The 22277-nt window shown below is 44.5% G+C and overlaps 1 protein-coding gene across 9 annotated transcripts in view; it reads left to right on the top strand.

Moving 5' to 3' along the window:
* UNC80 (unc-80 subunit of NALCN channel complex) overlaps window positions 1-22277 on the top strand; it is a 223535-nt gene that overhangs the window by 139667 nt on the left and 61591 nt on the right. For all 9 annotated transcript variants that reach the window (XM_089672076.1, XM_089672101.1, XM_089672110.1 and 6 more), the window contains exons 38-46: window positions 580-680; window positions 1688-1774; window positions 2067-2250; window positions 2335-2429; window positions 5024-5113; window positions 8123-8224; window positions 20769-20949; window positions 21045-21313; window positions 21651-21785. In XM_089672076.1, the coding sequence (XP_089528202.1) occupies window positions 580-680; window positions 1688-1774; window positions 2067-2250; window positions 2335-2429; window positions 5024-5113; window positions 8123-8224; window positions 20769-20949; window positions 21045-21313; window positions 21651-21785 (1244 nt within the window). The remainder of the gene's footprint in view (window positions 1-579; window positions 681-1687; window positions 1775-2066; window positions 2251-2334; window positions 2430-5023; window positions 5114-8122; window positions 8225-20768; window positions 20950-21044; window positions 21314-21650; window positions 21786-22277) is intronic.

Consider the following 22277-nt stretch of genomic DNA (forward strand, 5'->3'; position numbering starts at 1 on the left):
ATTCATGATGGATGTGCCAATGCTTAAAGTAGAAGTAAAGGTTAATATAATTCAAGTTTAAAACTTTGCCTCCCCCTGCTCATACACAAGCTGCACACTGTTTGCAAAATATCTCATTGTAAATTCCTTTTTTAAATCTGCTACAGTGCAGTTATGTGATCGCTAAGCTCCGGTAACTTTATGTCAATGAGTGGCTCAACAACAGGGCTGAATTTACAGACCTGTGACATCACCTGCCAGCTTCTGTTGCTCCACCATTGTTGGTGCTTCCTGCCATCAGCCACACACTAATATATTTTTCTAAATAGACCACAAACACAAAGGAGATTCTCTGGTGGAGAATCAATCACTATCATTATAACACACGTACTTGGAAGATTCTCCTGCAGAGAACTTTTGCTTAATGTGAGATTCACTGGTTTAAAACTATGCCCCTACTATATATATTGAAAACATACCCCACAGGACTTTTAGAGGTCTGGTTTGTTAGAGCTTGCTCCATAAGTAATTTTTATGTATTTCTAGCACTGGACTAGTGTCCCTTCCTTCATGTTCATTGTTTTCTTTTTTTTCCTGCAGTGAGTGCAGTAGCCCAACAAGTGCTCTGGAACTGTTTGATTGAGGACCCATCCACTGTCCTAAGACATTTCCTAGAGAAACTCACCATCAGCAACCGACAGGTAACATTCACTTACATTACAAAACAGGTTCTACTGTCAGTCAGCAAGAAAACACAACATTGTAGACCTTCTTCATCTGAATTAATAAGGGGAGTACCTGTAGGGTTAAGATGTTGTCAGAACAAATGACAAATGGATACATAATGGACAGGCGGAACGTTTATCTGGGGCAGAAGCAGACGTACCATAGGCCTGCCTTTTTCATGAGTATATGAGAAACCGAACATTTGTTTTTCCTCGTGTTTGCCACTGTGCTATGTTTCCTGTTCATTGTTTTTTTTTTCTGATAAAATGGCCACAGTTGTCTTTCTAGGACATACTGCCATCTCACATGTGATATTCTTATCTACTTGCTTACAGTATTTCAATTAGCTGATTTTATGTAGGGTTGCTAGCTGTTCAATGTTTTCTATTTTTTTCTCGCTCCCTCATCACTAGAGTTGATTGACAGGAGCAGGAGCCAATGGCTCCCGCTGCTGTCGATCTGCCCAGTGAGGAGGGACAAAGCCAGGAGAGCCGCAGCTCTCATGCACAGTGCTGGATCGCAATGGGGCTCAAGTAAGTATAAGGGGGGGCAGGGGGGCATTCTGTTACACCAAAGGTTTTTTATCTTAATACATAGAATGCATTAAGGTAAAAAACCTAGAGGCTTTAGAACCACTTTAACCCGTTCCTTCATGCACGCATACAGAGATATTAGTTAAATAAATGTAACAGAATACAGCATGTAGAATTAGCTGCAATGAAATGCATTTTTCAGTATGAACTAACTGAACCATATTAGTTTGGGGAAAAATCAGTAGAAAGGCAAAGTTTTGTAGAAGTTTAGCTCAATTCAACAAAAATTAATTTGCTCCATAATAGGGTCAGACTATAGCTGCAGCACAATCAGGTTTTTGTTGCCGTAAACCTGATTTGTAGCATATACTTTCTGTTTGTGTTTGCTGATAAATGTGGTTGGATGGTTGGAATGTATGAACTAGGTTATATTTTGATTTTTTTTTCAGGATGAGCTCATCTACATGTTGAGGAAGTTGCTTCTGAACATTGGAGACTTTCCTGCACAAACATCACACATATTGTTCAACTACTTGGTGAGCTGAAGATGTGTATTTGACTTTGAATTTTTAATCACAATACTGATATATGTATCTTCGCTCTATGAAAAATGTTTAAAGAAATATATAAAGAATTTACTTTAAAGTGGACACCAAAAAAAGCTAATCTCAGTTGAACCCTAGATGTCATGGTATTACTGGAGATAGGAATGATGGTTACTAATAATGACTTAGTAGAAGATCACCACTATTTCATGTCATCCAAATTTAAAAAGAAAGTTACACCTTAGTTCATGTTACATTTCTTATATTCATTTTTTTTTCTTAGGTGGGCCTTATTATGTACTTTGTTCGCACACCATGTGAGTGGGGAATGGATGCCATTTCAGCAACCCTTACCTTCTTGTGGGAAGTGGTAGGATATGTGGAAGGTCTTTTCTTTAAGGACTTGAAGCAAACGATGAAGAAAGAGCAATGTGAGGTGAAGTTGCTAGTAACAGCCTCCATGCCAGGTAAGGAAATGCCTTGACCAGTGTCATCTACTCCTGCTTAACTATTCGGTGAGTAACTTGTTTTTTTTTATTTTCGGCTTGCAGGAACAAAGACACTAGTGGTTCATGGCCAGAATGAGTGTGATATCCCAACCCAGCTGCCAGTTCATGAGGATACACAGTTTGAAGCTCTGTTAAAGGTACAGCAAATACAGCCAACAACAGACAAGAAAAAATAGACAGAGAAGGTCATATATGAGCCATTTGTGCTTGTAGGCAGGTGCAGTCCACTGTCTCCATTGCAGGTGGTGCTTGACCCAAGTGGTACCACATCCAGGAGAAGAAGTCAGGAGAAACCTTCTTTCTCTATGGTTTCCTGGTCCCTGAAGGTAGCGCTGCATCCAGGTGATCCTTGGTGTGTCACGTACCTGATGTGAGACTGAATTGACGAGGTCGGCCTCACTTGTGTCACTAGCCCTGACCCCGCTGAGGTTGGAACAGAGGGAGTCTAGGGACCAGGGGGACAAGAGCGCCAGTGGTTGTTGTTTGCAGCTCTTGCAGATAAAGAACTTGGAAGGCAGGTGATCCTCTGATTTAGGCACCATAATAACAGACAGAGCAGGTTCTGTGGATTGCCAAACGTGCAGCAGAGCAAGGTAGGTAGCAAGGACAAGAGACTGGAGCAGGGTCATAGAATAGCCAGGGTCATCAACAGTCGGGCAGCGCGGTACAGAATCAGAAGGAAAAGCCAAAGTCAGGAGCAGAGCCGAAGACAGGAACTGGTAGCAGGAGAGTAATCGAAGTTGGGTTAGGAACAAGCCGGGTTGGTAACGGAGGAATTGTACAGGAACAAGCAGGACACGGGGGGGAGCTGAAGACCAATCGGCACTGAACCTGAGCAGAGGCACTCCTTAAATGGGCCGCCTGGCACCAATCTTCGCCGTGCGTGTGCGCGATCGCACGTTCCTGCGCGCATGCGCACAACCGGCAATTCTGCGGGAATTCCTATGCGCATGCACGTTCCCGATCGCGATTCTTCTTGCCGGAAATCCCTTACATGGTGGCTATCTTATATATTTATATGTCCCTGTCCCCAGGTTTTGGCCTGCATTTGCGAGTGGGTATTGTAGGGCTTAGGTCTGTTAGGGACAGAACCAGCGGAAGAGAAAAATTTCCGGACAAGGAGGGAAAATGTAGGGCTTGCAACTTTTCTGAACATCTCCTTGCTTGGGTACATGACGGCCAGGCCACACTCTGCTCCTCCTCACAGGCGCTGTAGGTTTGACTGAAACTTGCTCTTTACTCACTGTTGGGTTCCGTGAGTGTTCCTGGTTAGGCTGTCTTCCCACTGGATTGTTGTGACTGTTTGCATTGCTCCATTTCAAGTTCTTATATCGCACTTGGACTGCGTGTGTTATTGGCAACGCACCACACTGCACCGCACCTACATGCTATTACAATTTTCTGAATATATTTTTCGGCTATATGTATGAGTTTGCCTTTGATTTTGTAGAAGGATAAGTTCAGCTTTGGGAACATGTTACATATGCCACCCATTTTAGGGTGGAACATGTAACATGTTCTCGATCTTGCAGCCATCACCTGCTGCCCCCCCCCTGTGACAGAAATACAGGAAGAAATTCCCCATACTAGCTGTCAGTTTTCGCATCATTCGTTCACAGTGTTCTGTGAAAGAATGGACTACAAGTCCCAACAGCCTTAGCAGCTGTCGGCTTGTAGCCCTCAATGAACTACCACAGCACTGTGAGAGATGTGGTAGTTCATTGAGTCTTCCTGTTAGCAAGTATCGGCTTGCCTGTACGGGATGTATGAGCAAGCAGATACACTGACAATCTCCAGAAGACCTGCTTGGCACCAGCGATCTGCAGATCGCCAGTTGCAATGCCTTACAGGCTCCTAACACAAAAGTGAATAAACTCACATTTTTTTGTGCATTTATTATTTTTTGTGGAAAGGTGAACTTATCTTTTAAGCAGTATGATCAGTATATTCTGTAAAATGCTCTGTGTCGTATCCTGATATAATTGATTTAATTATTGTAGAAGGCATAGTATCAACATAAAAGCAATATTACCTTACTACTATGAACTGTAAATCCTGATCACAATGACACAAGCATTAACACTTATCTGGGATCTTCATGACTTTGTAATGAGAACCAAAATACTAATGCCAGCCTGGTAGTGTATTATATATTTAATTTCCACATTAAAGACCCTTTCACATTCCTGCTGCTGCTATGCATTTCTTTTACTATGATTAGGCTGGCAATGTCTATGTGACATAAATGGTTTTGAGAAAAATATTTAGTATGCAAGATTGTCTGTATACTTTGGTTCTTGCTTTGAAGAGTTTGCTGCAGAATTGCTTCTTCTGTAATGTTACTTTACTGATTGTCGGTGAAAAAAAGAAGTTATGCTTCTCAGCAGTGTGATGACCTTGTACAGTTTTCTTTGAGGATAAACAGGAGTTTAGCAATGACTGCAATTTGCACACTTGTTTTTAAAACTTGTAGGCTGCATTTGCTGAGATTCTCATGCCATTAGCCTGATTGTCGTGCAATCATTTTACTTTCTAATTCACTGACCCAGAACAGGTTTATAGATGAGGAATTTGGACTTAACTTGCTGCACACTTCTTCTGGGTATCGAAAAGTCTCACTCAGAGATGGACAAAATTAGCGCTCATAAGGGGATCAATCACATTTTTCTTTTTGGTTATTTTCAATTGAAACAATTGAATATTTCATATTTCCCTCTATTTTTCTTGTCAGGAATGTCTAGAGTTTTTCAACATAGCAGATTCACAGGCTGCAAATTACTTTCTCATGGATAAACGATGGAACCTGACTCATTATAATAAGGTAAGTTGAAGGTCTGATCAGCTGGGCTAACTCTGAACTGAGCTGCATTAGATGTATGTACAGTATATTCAGCTGTAGGTATCAGCTGGCTGCTACTTTCAATATTATAAGCAGGAAAGACTTTGAAGAGGGGCACTTGTAAAGTAAATGTGATCCCTTTCAGAAAAACAGCAACAAAAATTAATTTTGAAAATAGAAATGAAAGGCAAAACATTTGTGTATATACAGTATACTATATATATATATATATCCACTTGCTGACCACATAACCAAGTTATACAGTGGCAGCTTGGCACTCCTGCACCAGAACATGTACCTAGTATGTGATCCAGCACTTCTGGGTAGGGGGCATGCACACGCGCCACTGCCGACCCGGTTGTGCTGTGATTAGGCACACCACAAGTAAATCAGCAGGTGCCGCCAAATGGATGGCCGTCGATAATCACCCACTGATCGGCGAGGAGGAAGACAGAACAGCTCTGATCTGTCAGCAGGAACGTGCTGGAGTTTGTTTCCCTGCAAAGTAGGGAATAAAATACAGCACATTCCTTAGTGAAAGCACCTGAAAGTAAACACAAAAGCACAGGTTAGACATACATTTAACCCTTTGATTGCCCTAGATATTTAACCCCTTCCCAGCCAGCATCATTAGTACAGTGTCAGTGCATATTTTTAGCACTGATCACTGTATTAGTGTTAATAGTTCCCACAAAGTGTCAGTTAGAGTCAATATTTGTCAGATTGTCCACCGTGATATTGCAGTCCTGCTATAAGTCGCTGATCGCCCCCATTACTAGTATAATCTCAGTATATATACCATAGATTGTAGACGCTACAACATTAAGGTAAAGCAATCAATAAACGCTTATTGGGATTTTTTATTGATCTAAATTTATAAAGAAATTTTATTTTTTTTTATTGGATATGTTTTATAGCAGAAAGTAAAAAATATTGTTTTTCAAACTTTTTGGACTTTTTTTCATTTATAGCACAAAAAAATAAAAAACCCAATGGTGATTAAATACCACAAAAAGAAAGTTCAATTTGTGGGAAAAAAATTATATAAATTTCATTTGTGTACAGCATTGCAGGACCTCAGAGTTGTCAGTTAAAGTAATGCAGTTGCAAAAAGCAAAAAATGGCCAGGTCATGAAGGAGGTCAAGTGGATATAAATACCTTTTTTTTCTTTTTTTTTAGAAGTGGTCACATAATATCTGTCCTCAGCTGCATAGGTCTAAAGAGCTAGGGGTGGAGAAACAGCAGTACACTGATATTCCCAGTGAATGGCTGTACGGGGGAATGGGCGTGTCAGCACAAGTCTGATCATTGGAGGTCAGGCAGGCTGTTATTCCAGCCATAAAACTGACCACCCTGAGATGGATGTGTTCTCAAGCCATGGATGTGGTCATGTTTGAAATAGAATAGCAGGGGGACTGGCAGGATCCCCAGGAATTTCACACCAAGGAAACAATACACAGAGAACAGGATACTTTTTAACACAAGTACACAGTACAATGGGCAGCACAGTGGCTAAATGGTTAGCACTTCCACCTGGCAGTACTAGGGTCCCTGGTTCGAATCCCAACCACAGCACCACCTACCTGGAGCTTGCATGTTCTCCCTGTGACTGCGTGGGTTTCCTCCGGGTACTCCGGTTTCCTCCTACACTCCAAAGACATGCTGGTAGGTTAATTGGCTCCTGTCTAAATTGGCCCTAGTATATGGATGTGAGTTAGGGACATTAGATTGCACACCCCTTGAGGGTTAGGGACTGATGTGAATGTACAATATATATGTAAAGCCCTGCGAAAACTGATGGCGCTATAGAAGTACCTGAAATAAATAATAATAAATAAACAACAGATACATATCTGGAATCTGAAATGTTGGGTTAACATTTTTTTAAAGCAGTTCTAAAGCCTAAACATTTTTTACTTTAATGCATTCCTTGCATTAGGGTAAAAAATGCTTAGGCATCAGTATCAGCCCCTCACACCCCCCCCCCTTTTATACTTACCAGAGTTCTAAGTCAATCGAGTGCCACATCTGCAGCACTTCTCTCCCCTCACTTCCAGGTCTCACAGGCTTTTCTGAGGCAGTGGGAGCAATTGGCTGTTACTGCTTTCAATCAAAGCCAATGAAGCGGAGGGAGTCCCGCTGTATGTGTCAATGGACGCACCAGAGGGGCTCAGGAGCCAGCCCGCACAAGTGCCCCTATGGGAAGTGGCACTTGGTGCAGGGGAGGAGCTGGGAGTTCCAGCAGGAGACCCGAGAAGAGGAGGTTTGGGGTCACTCTGTGCACTTCTATTGCACAGAGCAGGTAAGTATAGACATGTTTGTTATTTTAACAAAAATCCTTTATAGCAACTTTAAGCCCTCGTTTACACTTACAGCTGAAGTGGGGGGGGGGGGTAGTAAAACGCAGCTCATCTGTACCTTTTTCCATCCACCCCACTTGCAAATGTAAAAATAATGAACACATTAAAAAATTACAAATTCATATATATACCTTAGCAGCACAACTTTAAAGTTTTAGATGTTCTGAATCAGTTTAATTCAGTTTGGGACTTAAAAAATGTTTTGTAAGTGCGCTCATAAGATACTTTCTTAGTGCCCATAGCAATCATGCAACTCCCAAGTGTATATCTGCAGTGCAGAGTTGAAAATAAATGAAATATCCTGATTGGTTGCTTAAGGCAATAAGAAATTGCTTGAACTTCCTATATTGATTTTTATTTTGTTGCATTGGCCCTACTAGTATCAGTGAGAATTTTGTTTCCATAGTAGTAGCTGGGAGGTGGGGGGGGGGGGGATTTAACAGGGGAAATCAAGTGGTGTACCTTTGTAACAAGACTATATTGCATTTATATGTTTGAGTGCCCTTTGGAATCTCAGCCCAGTGTTCAGTTGTTTGTATTTGGGTAGAGTTGTTCATTATCTAAAATATGTAGATGAAACATGAAATAGTAATATCTCTTATTTGCGTTTTTATCGTTCAAATAATTTAGACATACGTACGTGACATTTATCCATTTCGGAGGTCAGTGTCTCCACAGCTGAACCTGGTACATATGCCCCCTGAGAAAGGACAAGAACTTATTCAGAAGCAGGTATGTTAGTGTCATGTTTCTAAGAATTCCTATGAAATGGTCTTTTGAACCAAATTTCTCAAATGCCCAAATGTCTCTGATTATGGTTTCCAAAAAGTAGTTGTAATCTGAGTTTACTTTTAAATGTTTAAAATATGCAATGCCTTAACATGCAGTAATGATATTAAAAACCTTAGAAATTGCAAGCTCTTGGCCTATGATGTGTAACCATAGGTATGTATGATTAATAGGATACATAAATACTGTATAATAATGAGTGTCTTTTTCAAGGATATGCATTCCTGACTCCTTTTGCTCTCTCCTACGCTTCTGCTCTTGATCACATTGAGCTCTGCTGTAAAAAATGATGAATGAGACTCTTATGGATTAGGCATCTTCATTTTGGCACCTTTGTGGGACAAGTTGACAAAAAAGGCATTGGCTCTTAGCGAAATAGAAAATATTGATCAATCCTACAAATTGATTGCTTCCACTGCTTGTAAGTGGTTGTGCATAGAATGACATTGGTTATACATACATAAACATTTTCTGAATAACTATAATAATGGTCCCATATTATAAAAGGAACTGTGCAGGTTGGAAAACATATCGGATAAATCAGAGATGAATAAAGATGAATAAAGATAACCTTGATGTGAATGTACAATGTACATTGTATATGTAAAGTGCTGCGTAAGTTGAAGGTGCTATATAAGTACTTGTAATAAATAAATAAATAAATACATAAATAACCTGATAATGGTAAAATTAATCAAAGGAACAAACAAAGGAAACCATTTGTATACTGTCTGGTCTCTAAATCATTGCAAAATGATATTTATCAAAGCTGGAAAACAGAGAGAATGCTGTTTTAATTGCTGCCTCTTTTGTCAAGCCATAAGAGCTGCCCAGCATGTGGTAAATGTTGGATACACATGCTGTGTAAAGAACTGATTGTATGGGGTAGGGATGGGCTTTATGTTCGAGTCGAGCATAAGTTCGACACGAACATTGGGTGTTCATGTGTTTCGGCGAACACACAAAGATCATGGGCATTCGGTGGGCTATTCTCCCGCCATGTCCCACAATGCACAGCTGAATTCACTGTGAGAGCCATGATTGGCCATAGCAGCCTTGTGTAGTGTGTTGGTGGAGTTAGATAAGTGAGGATAGTTAGTGGTGTGTTAGGAGACAGTGTAGTCAGTGTAGTGCGGTGTTGTGGAGCAGTGTAGTGATGTCAGTGTTGTTTTTACAGCACTTCTGTATCACTGCTGTTTCCTTTTTTTTTAATTTGTTCATTTTTTTTTTTTGGCAGCATCAGGTTCTGTTACCGCTTTTTTAGTTTCCCCCCTTGTGTCACAGGTGTTCCTCCTTCGTCAGCAGTGGTTTCCTTTTTTTTAATTTAAATTTTTTAATGTAAGTTAATTTTTTTTTTGGCTGCAGCAGTACTAAAAATAATTACAGCATCTTTGCTGTTCCTCCTTCTGCGTTGCAGGTGTTCCTCCTTCTGCATCAGCAGTGGTTCCCTTTTTTTTTTCTTCTTTTGGATTTCTCAATTTTTTATTTGTTGCTGCAGCACCAAAAATATTGAGGGGATAATTGCTGTTCCTCTGTCTGAATCACAGATGTTCTTCCTTCTGCGTCACCTTTTTTTTGGCTTTCTTCTTTTTTTTACATTTATTTTATTTTTTTTTACTGCTGTGGCAAAAATAATTAAAGTATCCATATTTGCTGTATAAAAAAAATCATAATAAAACAGTTTATAGTGCACCAAGCACAAAAGTATTGCACCCATGCACCAAAGTCTCATTCCACACTCAAAAATAAAACGTTATAAAAATCCTTTAAAATAATCCCCATCATGTCAGGCCAAAAAGGCATACACTCATAGTCAGCTAAGAGAGGGCAAGTAGTCTTTGTGTCCACAGTGAAAAGTGGTGGTCATGGACATGGTATATCCTCTGCAGGCAGGGCACGCTTGTCCTCTTTTTCTGGTCCTGGTCGAGTTGTTGAGCCACAACATGCAGAATAGGTGGTGGAGTGAATAATGAAGCCATCCTCCTCATCCTCCGTCACCCAGGATCTTACTAGTTTGCCTTCCACCACAGCTGCCAACGCTGCCTATTCCATAGGCTACTTGTCCACCACAGCTACTCCTTCCATAGCCCCACCATTATGCACGGAGGAGTCACCGGAATTATTTAGTCATAGTGTCAGTTACATGCTGCTGGAGGATGAGCAGCAATTTGAATGCTCCAATATTGATTCACAGATTGAGAAAGGGAGTGACGTGAACCTAGAGAGAGGGGATGCCAATGAGGGAAAAGAAATTGGCAGTCATGTTCCCTCAGCTGCAGCACACTGTCAAGTTGGCTCCAGTGGCGAGGATGAAGGGGGATGATGAGGTCACTGATTGTACTTGAGTGCCCGAGAGAACAGAGGAAGAAATTGAGGAGGCACAACTTCAACGAGGCAGGATATCCTCCAGGGGCAGGCGTAAGGGCAGCCACCCTATGGCATCACACAACAGAGCTCCACAGGTACAGGGTGCTGCTGACTCCTGGCTGACTTCCAAAAGTTCTATGGTGTGGGATTTTTTCAACACGTGCAGCAGACCGCAGCGTTGATGTTTGCAGTATCTGTCTGAAGCAGATCAAGAGTGGCCAAAACACCAGCCACTTGGGTACCACATGCTTGACAAAACATATAATGACTCATTGGCAACAGCACCTGAAAGACTCACATCCCAGACTTCTCCTTGCTCCTCATCTGGGATTACTACCCCTACTATAAAACCTCAAGTCTTCTCAACAGCCTCCACGGAGAGGAGTAATGCTATAGAAATGGGTTCCACAGGTCATTGCACCCAATCTGCTAGCAGTACACCACCTGTTGATTTCACCAGGCAAATTTCGCTACCCCAGTTGCTGAACCGTAAAAAAAAATACTGTCCCATCCATCTACATACTCAGTGTCTATATGCTAGCTTGGCCAAATTGCTAGCGTTACATTTGCTGCCTTTCCATCTGGTGGACTCTGCCCCTTCCATGAATTTGTGGAATGTGCTGTACCACAGTGGCAGGTTTCGAAAAGACATTTTTTTTTCACATAAGGCATTCCAGCTCTGTACCATCATGTGGAAGTGTCAAGGTCCTACCTTTTCCCTGTGGTTATGTTACTTCATGTGCTGGTGTCCATCTTGGATTCTGCTGTGCATGATGGGAGCCCTTTTATGCCTTCAGGTTTCTGTGGTCCATCCTCCAGAGGGGTGTGGCTGATGACATATAAGCCTGTGGCCCGCACATGCTCTTTGCACTTGTGTCTTGTGTCTTTGTGTTGCTGTTACTCTGTTCTGACTCTCGTGACTCTCCTGGTATCTGATTCGGCTTGTCTTGACTATTCTTTGTATTCTCCTTTGATCTGACCCTCTGTTGCTGAACCCGGCTCGTGACCTGTGATTCTCGTCTGCTGTCCTGTACTGTCCTGTCCTGTTGTTGTTGACCCCGGCTTGTCTGACTACTCTTTTGTCTCTTCCACCAGCTACACGCCATTGGCGGCGGCCATTACCGCAGCTGAGGTGTCTCGGGGGCCGCGACCTGGTTCCTGGCTGCGTCAAGTCCATCCCCACCATCAGGGGCCCTGGTGAAGGGCAGCCTGGGACTTAGACTCCGCGCCCTGAGGGACTTCGGTCTGTGGGTGGTGGTTGTCGTCAAGCAGTGCGTTACATTGTTAGGCCTGCCTGTCCGTTCCTCAGCTCCTGCCCTGACATTACACAAGTGCCATGAACCCTGACGGTGCAGGCACGCCTTCGCTCCCAATGTTAGTCGCCAGACTCGATCAACAGGATCACCTGTTGGATCAGTTCGCTCAGGCGTTGCAAACTCTGCTTGCACGCACCGCGCACCTTACTCCTGGTGTTATTAGGCCGGTTGTCGCTCCGGTGGTCGCTTCCGCTGCTGTTCCGCTTGCTGTGCCTACCGCCGCGGCTGATGCGGCACCCGCGGTGTCCAGAGGTATGACCGGTTCAGCCCCTCTTCCACAGCGCTTTGGGGGTGAGCCGAGTCAGTGTCGTGGGTTCCTCAACCAGGTGGGTATTTATTTTGAATTAATACCCCACGCCTTTCCGTCTGAGAGGTCAAAGGTGGGGTTCCTCATCTCACTACTCTCAGACAAGGCCTTGGCCTGGGCAAATCCCTTATGGGAGAGGAACGACCCGGTGATTCAAGATTTTTCTGGTTTTGTCGATGCCTTCCGTAGGGTATTCGACGTACCGGCTCGTTCCGCCTCGGCGGCCAAGCTGCTCATGACCATGCATCAGGGTTCACGGACCGTGGCCGAGTACGCTATAGAGTTTCGTACCCTGGCGGCAGAGGTCGGTTGGAACAATGAGGCTCTGGTGGCTGCGTTTTCCCATGGTCTTTCTGACTCATTGAAGGACGAGATTGCAGCTAAGGAACTGCCTGTGGTGTTGGAGGAGCTCATCTCTTTCCTGATCCTGATTGACACCAGGCTCAGGGAGAGGCCTTCACTCAAGGAACGCCTGCGGAGGCCTTCCAATCGACTGGCACCTGCGTTTTCTGTCCCACCCGTTCCTCCCTCTCCTCCCACGCCTCCTGGGGATAGCTTGTCTGGTGGGGACCCCATGCAGCTGGGGTTTGCTCGCCTTTCGGAGGGGGAGCGGGCCGCTCGGCGTCGGGAGGGTCGCTGCCTGTACTGTGGCCTCGGTGGGCACTTTCGGCAGTCTTGTCCGGTCCGTCCGGGAAACGCTCGCACCTGAGATCATGTCGGGGACAGATCTTGGGTGGAGTTTCCTCGTCCCCGGCGTTCCGCAAGGATAAGCCACTGATCACCGTGGTCCTTTCTTGGACAGGGGGCTCGGTGACGGCCCAGGCGTTGGTAGACTCTGGGACCGGTGGGTTGTTCTTGGACAGCTCGTTTGCTGCGCAGCACTCCATTCCCCTGCAGGCTCGTGCTGCCCCATTGGTTCTCGAAGCAATAGATGGCAGGCCCCTGCAGCCGCCGCAGGTTACCTACGAGACCCTGCCAATAGAGGTAGCCATTGGGGCTGTTCACAGGGAGTTGGCCTGTTTTCAGGTGATTTCTTCCCCACACTATTCGGTGGTTTTGGGGTATCCCTGGCTCCAGAGGCACAATCCAACCTTCAATTGGCAAACAGCCGAGATTCTCTCATGGTCTCCACAGTGTGGGGCCGGGTGCATCCGGGGGCCGGTTAAGGTATTGTGTGCCTCCTCGGACTCTGCGTTGCCCACCGACTATGGGGAATACCGGGACGTGTTCGATAAGGTACGCGCTGGTACCTTACCACCGCATCGTCCTTACGACTGCGCCATATCCCTGCAACCCGGGGCCACTCCTCCACGTGGCAGGGTGTACCCTCTCTCGGTTGCGGAGAATAAGGCCATGGAGGAGTACGTGGTGGATGCGCTTTCCCGGGGGCACATTCGTAAGTCTACTTCTCCAGCAGGAGCGGGGTTTTTTTTCGTAAAGAAGAAAGGTGGGGAATTGAGGCCCTGCATCGATTATAGGGGTCTCAATCGGATTACCATTAAAAATGCATATCCAATTCCTTTGATTTCTGAGTTATTCGACCGCCTTAAGGGAGCAACGGTCTTTACCAAACTCGACCTTAGGGCGGCGTACAACCTCGTACGGATCAGACAGGGGGATGAGTGGAAGACCGCGTTTAACACCAGAACTGGGCACTACGAATACCTGGTGATGCCCTTCGGATTGTGTAACGCGCCCGCGGTCTTTCAGGAATTCATAAACGATGTCCTTCGTGATTTGTTGCAGCAATGCGTAGTGGTTTACCTGGATGACATCTTGGTTTACTCTACCTCCATGGAGTCCCATGTCCAGGATGTTAAGCAGGTGCTGCAACGATTGCGTGAGAACGGACTCTTTTGTAAACTCGAGAAGTGCGAGTTCCATCGATCCCAGGTTGCCTTTTTGGGCTACATAATTTCCGCGGAGGGATTTTCCATGGACCCTCAGAAGGTTGCGGCAGTTCTGCAGTGGCCTCGTCCCAATGGTCTTCGGCCCATTCAGCGCTTTCTGGGTTTTGCCAACTACTATCGGAAGTTCATCAGGAACTTCTCCACATTGGCAAAGCCTCTCTCTGACCTAACCAAGAAGGGGAGTAACCCTCACGAGTGGCCATCCGAGGCCATCAGAGCTTTCGAGGCTCTGAAAGCTGCCTTTGCTTCGGCTCCGATTCTTTCGCATCCCAATCCTGGGTTGCCCTTCGTCCTCGAAGTTGATGCCTCCGAGACGGGAGTAGGGGCTCTCCTGTCTCAGCGTCGGTCACCCGATGGACCCCTACTTCCCTGCGGGTTCTACTCCAGGAAGCTTTCCTCGGCTGAGTGCAACTACCAGATTGGAGATCGGGAGTTGTTGGTCATCATTCTGGCTCTCAAGGAATGGAGGCACCTGCTCGAGGGTTCCGCGGTTCCGGTCCTCATTCTTACCGATCACAAGAACCTGACTTATCTTTCGGAGGCCAAGAGATTGACACCCCGCCAGGCCAGATGGGCTCTGTTCTTGTCACGCTTCAACTATGTGGTTTCATATTTGCCTGGTTCCAAGAATGTCAGGGCTGATGCGTTATCACGGCAATACTCTGAGTTGTCCAGGGAGGACTCTGAGCCAATCTCACTTATACCTCCAGATCAGATCCTGGCTGCCATTCGCACCAGTCTGACCTCTCCCCTTGGGGAGCAGATTTTGGCGGCTCAAACTGATGCTCCTCCCGGGAGGCCGGAGGGTAGATGTTTCGTACCCGAGGGATTGCGCACCTGCCTGCTGCGTACCTACCATAACGCCAAAACTGCCGGGCATCCAGGGAAGAACCAGCTGTGTTGGGTCGTCTCTCGCTTATTCTGGTGGCCAACCCTCCGTGCCGACATTGCCTCTTATGTAGCGGCATGTTCGATCTGTGCCCAGAATAAGTCTCCACGGCATCTCCCTTTGGGTCTTCTGCAACCCATTCCCAATGGGGAGCGTCCTTGGTCACATCTAGGGATGGACTTTATTGTAGACCTCCCGGTGTCTCGGGGTCATACGGTCATCCTCATGATCGTCGATCGGTTTTCCAAGATGTGCCATTGCATTCCACTCAGGAAATTACCCACAGCGCAGGAACTGGCCACGGTCTTTTCCAGGGAGATTTTTCGCCTGCATGGGTTACCTAAGGTGATTGTCTCAGACCGCGGGAGTCAGTTTGTGTCCAGATTCTGGCGTGCCTTCTGCTCCCAGTTGGGTATTAGTCTCTCCTTTTCATCAGCCTACCACCCGCAGTCCAATGGGGCTGCGGAGCGTTCCAATCAGGCCTTAGAACAATTCCTTCGGTGTTATATTTCAGACCATCAGGATGATTGGGCCGATCTCCTGCCGTGGGCAGAGTTTGCCAGGAACTCGGCGGTCAACTCCTCCATCGGGATGTCTCCCTTCATGGCCAACTATGGGTTTCAACCCGCGGTATTACCTGAGAGGTTCTCACCACAGGACATTCCGGCTGTGGAGAACCATCTTGCTGCCCTGCGTTCTTCTTGGGGGCAGATCCAGAGGGCCTTGAGGGACTCAGCTCAGCGCCAGAAGTTCCAGGCTGATCGCAGACGGTTGCCCGCTCCTTCATACCAGGTCGGCGATCGGGTGTGGTTGTCTACTCGCAACCTCAATCTTCGGGTGCCCACACCCAAACTGGCTCCCCGTTTTGTCGGTCCTTTCCGCATTCTCCGCAAAGTGAATCCGGTGGCCTATGCACTTGCCCTTCCGTCTGGGATGCGGATCTCCAATATCTTTCATGTTTCCCTGTTGAAACCTCTGATCTGCAATCGCTTCACTACCTCTCTTCCTCGGCCCCGTCCTGTCCGGGTTGACGGTCATGAGGAGTACGAGGTGAGCCGGATCCTGGACTCTCGATTGGTGCGCGGTCAATTACAGTTCCTGGTTCATTGGCGCGGTTATGGTCCCGAGGAGCGTTCCTGGGTTCCTTCCGCGGATGTCCATGCTCCTGCCCTCCTCCGCGCTTTTCATACCCGCTTTCCTCAGAAACCTTTTGTTGAGCCGCGGAGGGGGAGGGGCCCTTGAGGGGGAGGTACTGTCAAGGTCCTACCTTTTCCCTGTGGTTATGTTACTTCATGTGCTGGTGTCCATCTTGGATTCTGCTGTGCATGATGGGAGCCCTTTTATGCCTTCAGGTTTCTGTGGTCCATCCTCCAGAGGGGTGTGGCTGATGACATATAAGCCTGTGGCCCGCACATGCTCTTTGCACTTGTGTCTTGTGTCTTTGTGTTGCTGTTACTCTGTTCTGACTCTCGTGACTCTCCTGGTATCTGATTCGGCTTGTCTTGACTATTCTTTGTATTCTCCTTTGATCTGACCCTCTGTTGCTGAACCCGGCTCGTGACCTGTGATTCTCGTCTGCTGTCCTGTACTGTCCTGTCCTGTTGTTGTTGACCCCGGCTTGTCTGACTACTCTTTTGTCTCTTCCACCAGCTACACGCCATTGGCGGCGGCCATTACCGCAGCTGAGGTGTCTCGGGGGCCGCGACCTGGTTCCTGGCTGCGTCAAGTCCATCCCCACCATCAGGGGCCCTGGTGAAGGGCAGCCTGGGACTTAGACTCCGCGCCCTGAGGGACTTCGGTCTGTGGGTGGTGGTTGTCGTCAAGCAGTGCGTTACATTGTTAGGCCTGCCTGTCCGTTCCTCAGCTCCTGCCCTGACAGGAAGGCAATGTTTTGACCTCGTTGGACAGGGCGGTCAGCAGCAAGGTCTACATTACTGCTGACATGTGATCCAGCAGGCATGATCAGGGACGTTATACATCCTTCACGGTACACTGGGTAACTCTGCTGGCAGCTGGGAAGGATGCAGGACAGGGTTCAGTGTTGGAGCTTGTTCCACCACCACGCCTACAAAATGCTGGTGGTGATTCTGCCACATGGTTCTGCTCCACAACCTCTTCTTCCTCTATGGCCTCTTCTACTGAATTGTTCTTTGAACCAGCAATGCTCCATAAGCATTCAAGGGGCTACGCAAGCAAACTCATTTGTGACATGCCCACCAGGTGGAACTCAACATTGCAGAGCTCATCCTGCCTTCACAAAGGAGCATCTTGAGGATGCTTTGAAGAAAAATGTGTGTAACACCTTTCCAGACACTGGGAGATTACCATTACCTGGACAACATGTTTTTGAGGCTTCATTCAGTCAAAGGAAGAGCGGTGGAGAAGGTGGCCAGCTGATCGATGCCTTTAAATAATTTTATAGTCCTTAGCACCCAGGGCTGTTAGGTTTAAGCATCCATCGGCAGCGTCTGCATCATATGGTGCAGGATTATCTAGGGGCAAGAGCAGACTTGGTGACCTTTACAACTAAGCATCCACTGGGTTACTGGGTCTTGAGGATCACTGGCCAGAAGTCGAGCTACTGGCCTGTCCTGCATCCAGCATGCTTTCCAAACAGATATTCAGTCCTACTGGAGGTTTTGTGATGGATAAAAGACTCCATTGAGTGGCTGACATTTATCAAAATGAATCAGTCCTGGATCAACAGCAGCTATCAAGCCCCTGATGCTTATGTAACTGATTAAATTTGTTAGGGCTCTTGGATCCCTTGAAGACTGCCTATGCTGCCTATCCTTTTCCTGGACCTTGATTCTGCTAGCTTCCAACAATGTATTTGGTTTAGGGCACCACCAACACCCAAGGCCCAATTTTTCTTTACTTGTTTGACAGGTGCATCTAATTAACATTTTTTAACATTTTTCTCTAATTGTTAACAATGGGTAACAGTAGGGCCCATTCCTGTGCCCAGCAAGAGTAACTGTGAGGGAGGTACAGTGTTAAGGCACCACCAACACCCAAGGCCCAATTTTTCTGTACCTGTTTGACAGGTACATGTTATTTAAAATTTGTACATTTTTCCTATAATTGTTAACAATTTTTAACTGCAGGGTTCATTCCTATGCCCAGCAAGAGTAACTGTGAGGGTTTACAGTGTCCAGGCACCACCAACACCCAATGCCCAATTTTTCTGCACCTGTTTGACATGTGCATGTAATTTCAAGTTTGTACAATTTTTCTCTAATTGTTAACCATTTTTAACTGCAGGGTCCATACCTGCACCCAGCAAGAGTATCTCTGAGGGGTTACAGTGTTCAGGCACCACCAACACCCAATGCCCAATTTGTCTGCACCTGTTTGACATGTGCATGTAATTTCAAGTTTGTACAATTTTTCTCTAATTGTTAACAATTTTTAACTGCAGGGTCCATACCTGCACCCAGCAAGAGTATCTCTGAGGGGTTACAGTATTCAGGTACCACCAACAGCCAAGGCCCAATTTTTCTGCACCTGTTTGACAGGTGCATCTAATTTAAATGTTTTAACTTTTAACAATTTTTAACTGCAGGGCCCATACCTGCACCCAGCAATATTAACTGTGAGGGGTTACAGTGTTCAGGCACCACCTACACCCAAGGCCCAATTTTTACGCACCTGTGTGACAGGTGCATATAATTATAATTTGTAGAGCAGCATCCAATCCTGCACTCGTAAAAAATAACTCTTGAAGAGTTACGGTGTGAAGGCACCACCAACTGTTCACCCTCCAAACACCCCACAATGCACTACACTCTCATAGAGTCCCCACCCCACACTATATAAGACAGAGGGGAGAATACTCTCCCTGAAAAAAAAATTATATGAATAATAATAAAAAAAAGTAATTATATAGATTTTTTTTAAAATAACATAAAAAATACATTGAAAAGCAAAACAGCATAGGGTCCCTCTCTTCCTAATCCTTATAAGTTAAGGGAGACCCCACACTTCCCCTCCCCCCATTTTTTTGGGGTGGGGTTCCCCTTAAAAGTCATTCCTAGCTTTAAGAGTCTGGTATGACTTTTAGAGGGAACCCCACGCACATTTTAACCCAATTTTGGGAGGTGGGGTTCCCCTTAAAAGTCCTACCAGGCCTAAAGGGCCTGGTATGGCTTTTAGGGCGAACCCCAAGCACTTTAAAAAAAAAAAATTACTGTGGGGTCCCACCTAACCTTCCTACCAGACTTAAATGGTCTGGTATAGATTAGGGGGGACTGTTTTGTTTTTTTGTTTTTAAATGTCTTTTTTTTTTTGTGTCAGTCCTGCTGCAACAGGTTCTATACATTGTATAGATGTGAAACTTTGCAGGTAGTTTAACGGCCCCCCCCCAGCATGATATGTACCCCCCCCCCAGCATGATATGTAAAGGAATTTTCTTTTTTTTTAACTTTAAGCAGTGAAAAATGACTGCTCCTTTCAAAACAGTACTTTTTAAAAAAAAAATTCACTGATTCGTGTCCCTCAGGGCAGTACTCGAGTCCCCATACCCCCTATATGGTCAATAACTTGCATGTAAGCCTTTAAAATGCGCACTTTTGAATTTACAAGTTCGAGTCCCATAGACTTGCATTATGTTCGAGGTTCGTGGTCGAACTTTCATTAGGTTTGAATGTTTGACCGCGAACCGAACAGGGGGAGTGTTCAGACAATCACTAGTATGGGGGTATCATTATTGGTTACATACTTAGAAATATGATAAAGACCCTGGGAAGAGCATTTCCTCCCTTCCAATTTTGATGTCTCCCTTGTCAATCCGTAACCTATACCTCTTGCCTTATTGGTACCATTCCTTACCAATACTGTGATTTTCCCTCTTCTCCCCCTACCGTGGAACCATATGCCCCTTTCCACCCTCCCTCCCCCCTTCCCCCCCACCCCTTCTTGTTAGGCCTCATTTGCCATTTAATAGTCATCTATGTTAGCGATGCCTGACATTGTATTATTGGGTATCTTTACTGTGCAATTACTGTACACCTTCAATGACCCATACTCTTACTTATTATCTTGTTTTGTTTCATGTTAAAACAATAAAATATTTGAACAAGAAATATGATAAAGTCTAATTTTTGGTATTCAACTGCTTGATTTATGGACACAGGTGGAGACTTGACTCTTGTACACAGAAGTGAAAAAACACCACTTTTTTACTGATTTGAAATAAGATGCAATATTGTCTGTGGAACAATGCACACAGCTGTGTGAAGATCAGTAATACAGCAATGAGTACAGAGTCGTAAAATGAAAATAGAAAATTTTACATTTGAGTTCAGTAATTTACATGCATACACCAGTTTACGCATCTTTAAGCATGTTTATACGGGTATAAATGAGTATATTCCAACATTGTGGCAATGAATTTTACTCGTCTGTACGCTTATGCATTTTTACATGCCTATACTCAACATTACCCAGGTCTTTACACATGGTTTTGTTTACTCGGGGACTTTCTGTTAATAAGTTCCTGAGTAAACATCAGTAAATTCTGACGTCCGTGTGCAAGGGACCTCATGAGCCTATTGCAATGACCATCCTTTTTAAATTGGTGTTACTGCACTGAACTAGCAAAGACCAAAAAATTGGCAGCTTTGACTTTTTGTGCTTAGGGTATTTAAATACAATTTTAATATGAATATATAATCTGTAATACATTTATAATCCTCAGGTGTTTACTAGAAAACTGGAGGAAGTTGGAAGAGTTCTTTTCCTAATATCCCTAACCCAAAAGATCCCTCCTGCTCATAAGCAGTCTCATGTATCCATGCTTCAAGAAGATCTTTTACGTCTACCTTCATTTCCAAGAAGTGCCGTTGATGCAGAGTTCTCACTGTTTAGTGATCCACAAGGTAAACCATTACTTTACACAAAATGTGCTTGTGTATTGTGATGACATTTTTAGAATTGGATAGTATCAGATTCATTATTTTGCTTATTCCATTAGGTGGAAAAGAACTGTTTGGCTTGGATACATTACATAAAAGCCTGTGGATAAAGCTGTTGGAGGAGATGTTCTTGGGCATGCCCAGTGAATTTCCTTGGGGAGATGAGATAATGCTTTTCCTTAATGTCTTTAATGGTGCTTTGATTCTTCACCCAGAGGACAGTGCCCTTCTCAGGCAATATGCAGCTACGTGTATCAACACAGCTGTACATTTCAACCATCTCTTTTCATTGAGTGGGTACCAGTGGATTCTGCCCACTATGCTCCAGGCAAGTGAAAAATAGATGATTGTATTTAAACCTGACAGCAGAATCATGAATAATTTTTAGAAGGAATTTTAATCATTCAAACACTACTGAATAGATAGGGATACCAGACTCTCTAACATGATCAGCTCCATAAAATATACTTCAATATGATCAACAGTGCATATGAAGGTTGAGCATTATAATGGTAACTTTTGTACAACAGGGCTAAATATGACTCATCGAAATGCATGTCATTTATTATTATCCTGTCTAGTGTGAAATAACTGCTTTTGTTTATGTCATTAATATATAATACTACACAACACAAAATGAAACACCACTATTTTCTTTCATTCAGGTATATGCTGACTATGAAAGTAATCCTCAACTTCGCAAAGCTATTGAGTTTACCTGCAGACAGTTTTATGTACTGCATCGTAAGCCATTCGTGCTTCAGTTGTTTGCCAGCGTCGCTCCTCTTCTTGATCTTCCGGTAAGAGGCTCCCTGCCATGGCTTTATTTCATTTGTTTCATTGACTAAATGTCATTATTAAGTTCTTATCTATAATGATTGTCCTTGGACTATGCTAACATGTATGATAAAGATTTCTTATAGAGCAGAGCAACCAATTTTGTTTTTGTTGAATTCCATTCCTTTTTCTAGGACCTCTATTCATTTTTTCACTGTTCTGGGATCTTAAAAGATACTAGGCTCAAAACACAAAGTTTTAACATAAAATAAGGATCTCAAACTTTTTTTTTTAAATCTTTTTTTAAGGCTCTCAAATTTAGCTACATGAATTCAATTACAAATCTCAACTGAAAAAAAGTGTCTCTCTCTTTATTTTTTTAATCCAAACAACTTTTATTGTCCAGACAATGAACAAAAATGGAGCAGAGTTTACTGAATCTCTAATAATATTACTGCTCCAGAAGAATTATACATAGATAGAACAAAATGGATCCTGTAACATACAGAATAACT

This window comes from Staurois parvus, unplaced genomic scaffold (assembly GCF_062004578.1).
Source record: "Staurois parvus isolate SC_StPar_1 unplaced genomic scaffold, SC_StPar_1.0 ptg000011l, whole genome shotgun sequence".
Lineage (NCBI taxonomy): Eukaryota > Metazoa > Chordata > Amphibia > Anura > Ranidae > Staurois > Staurois parvus.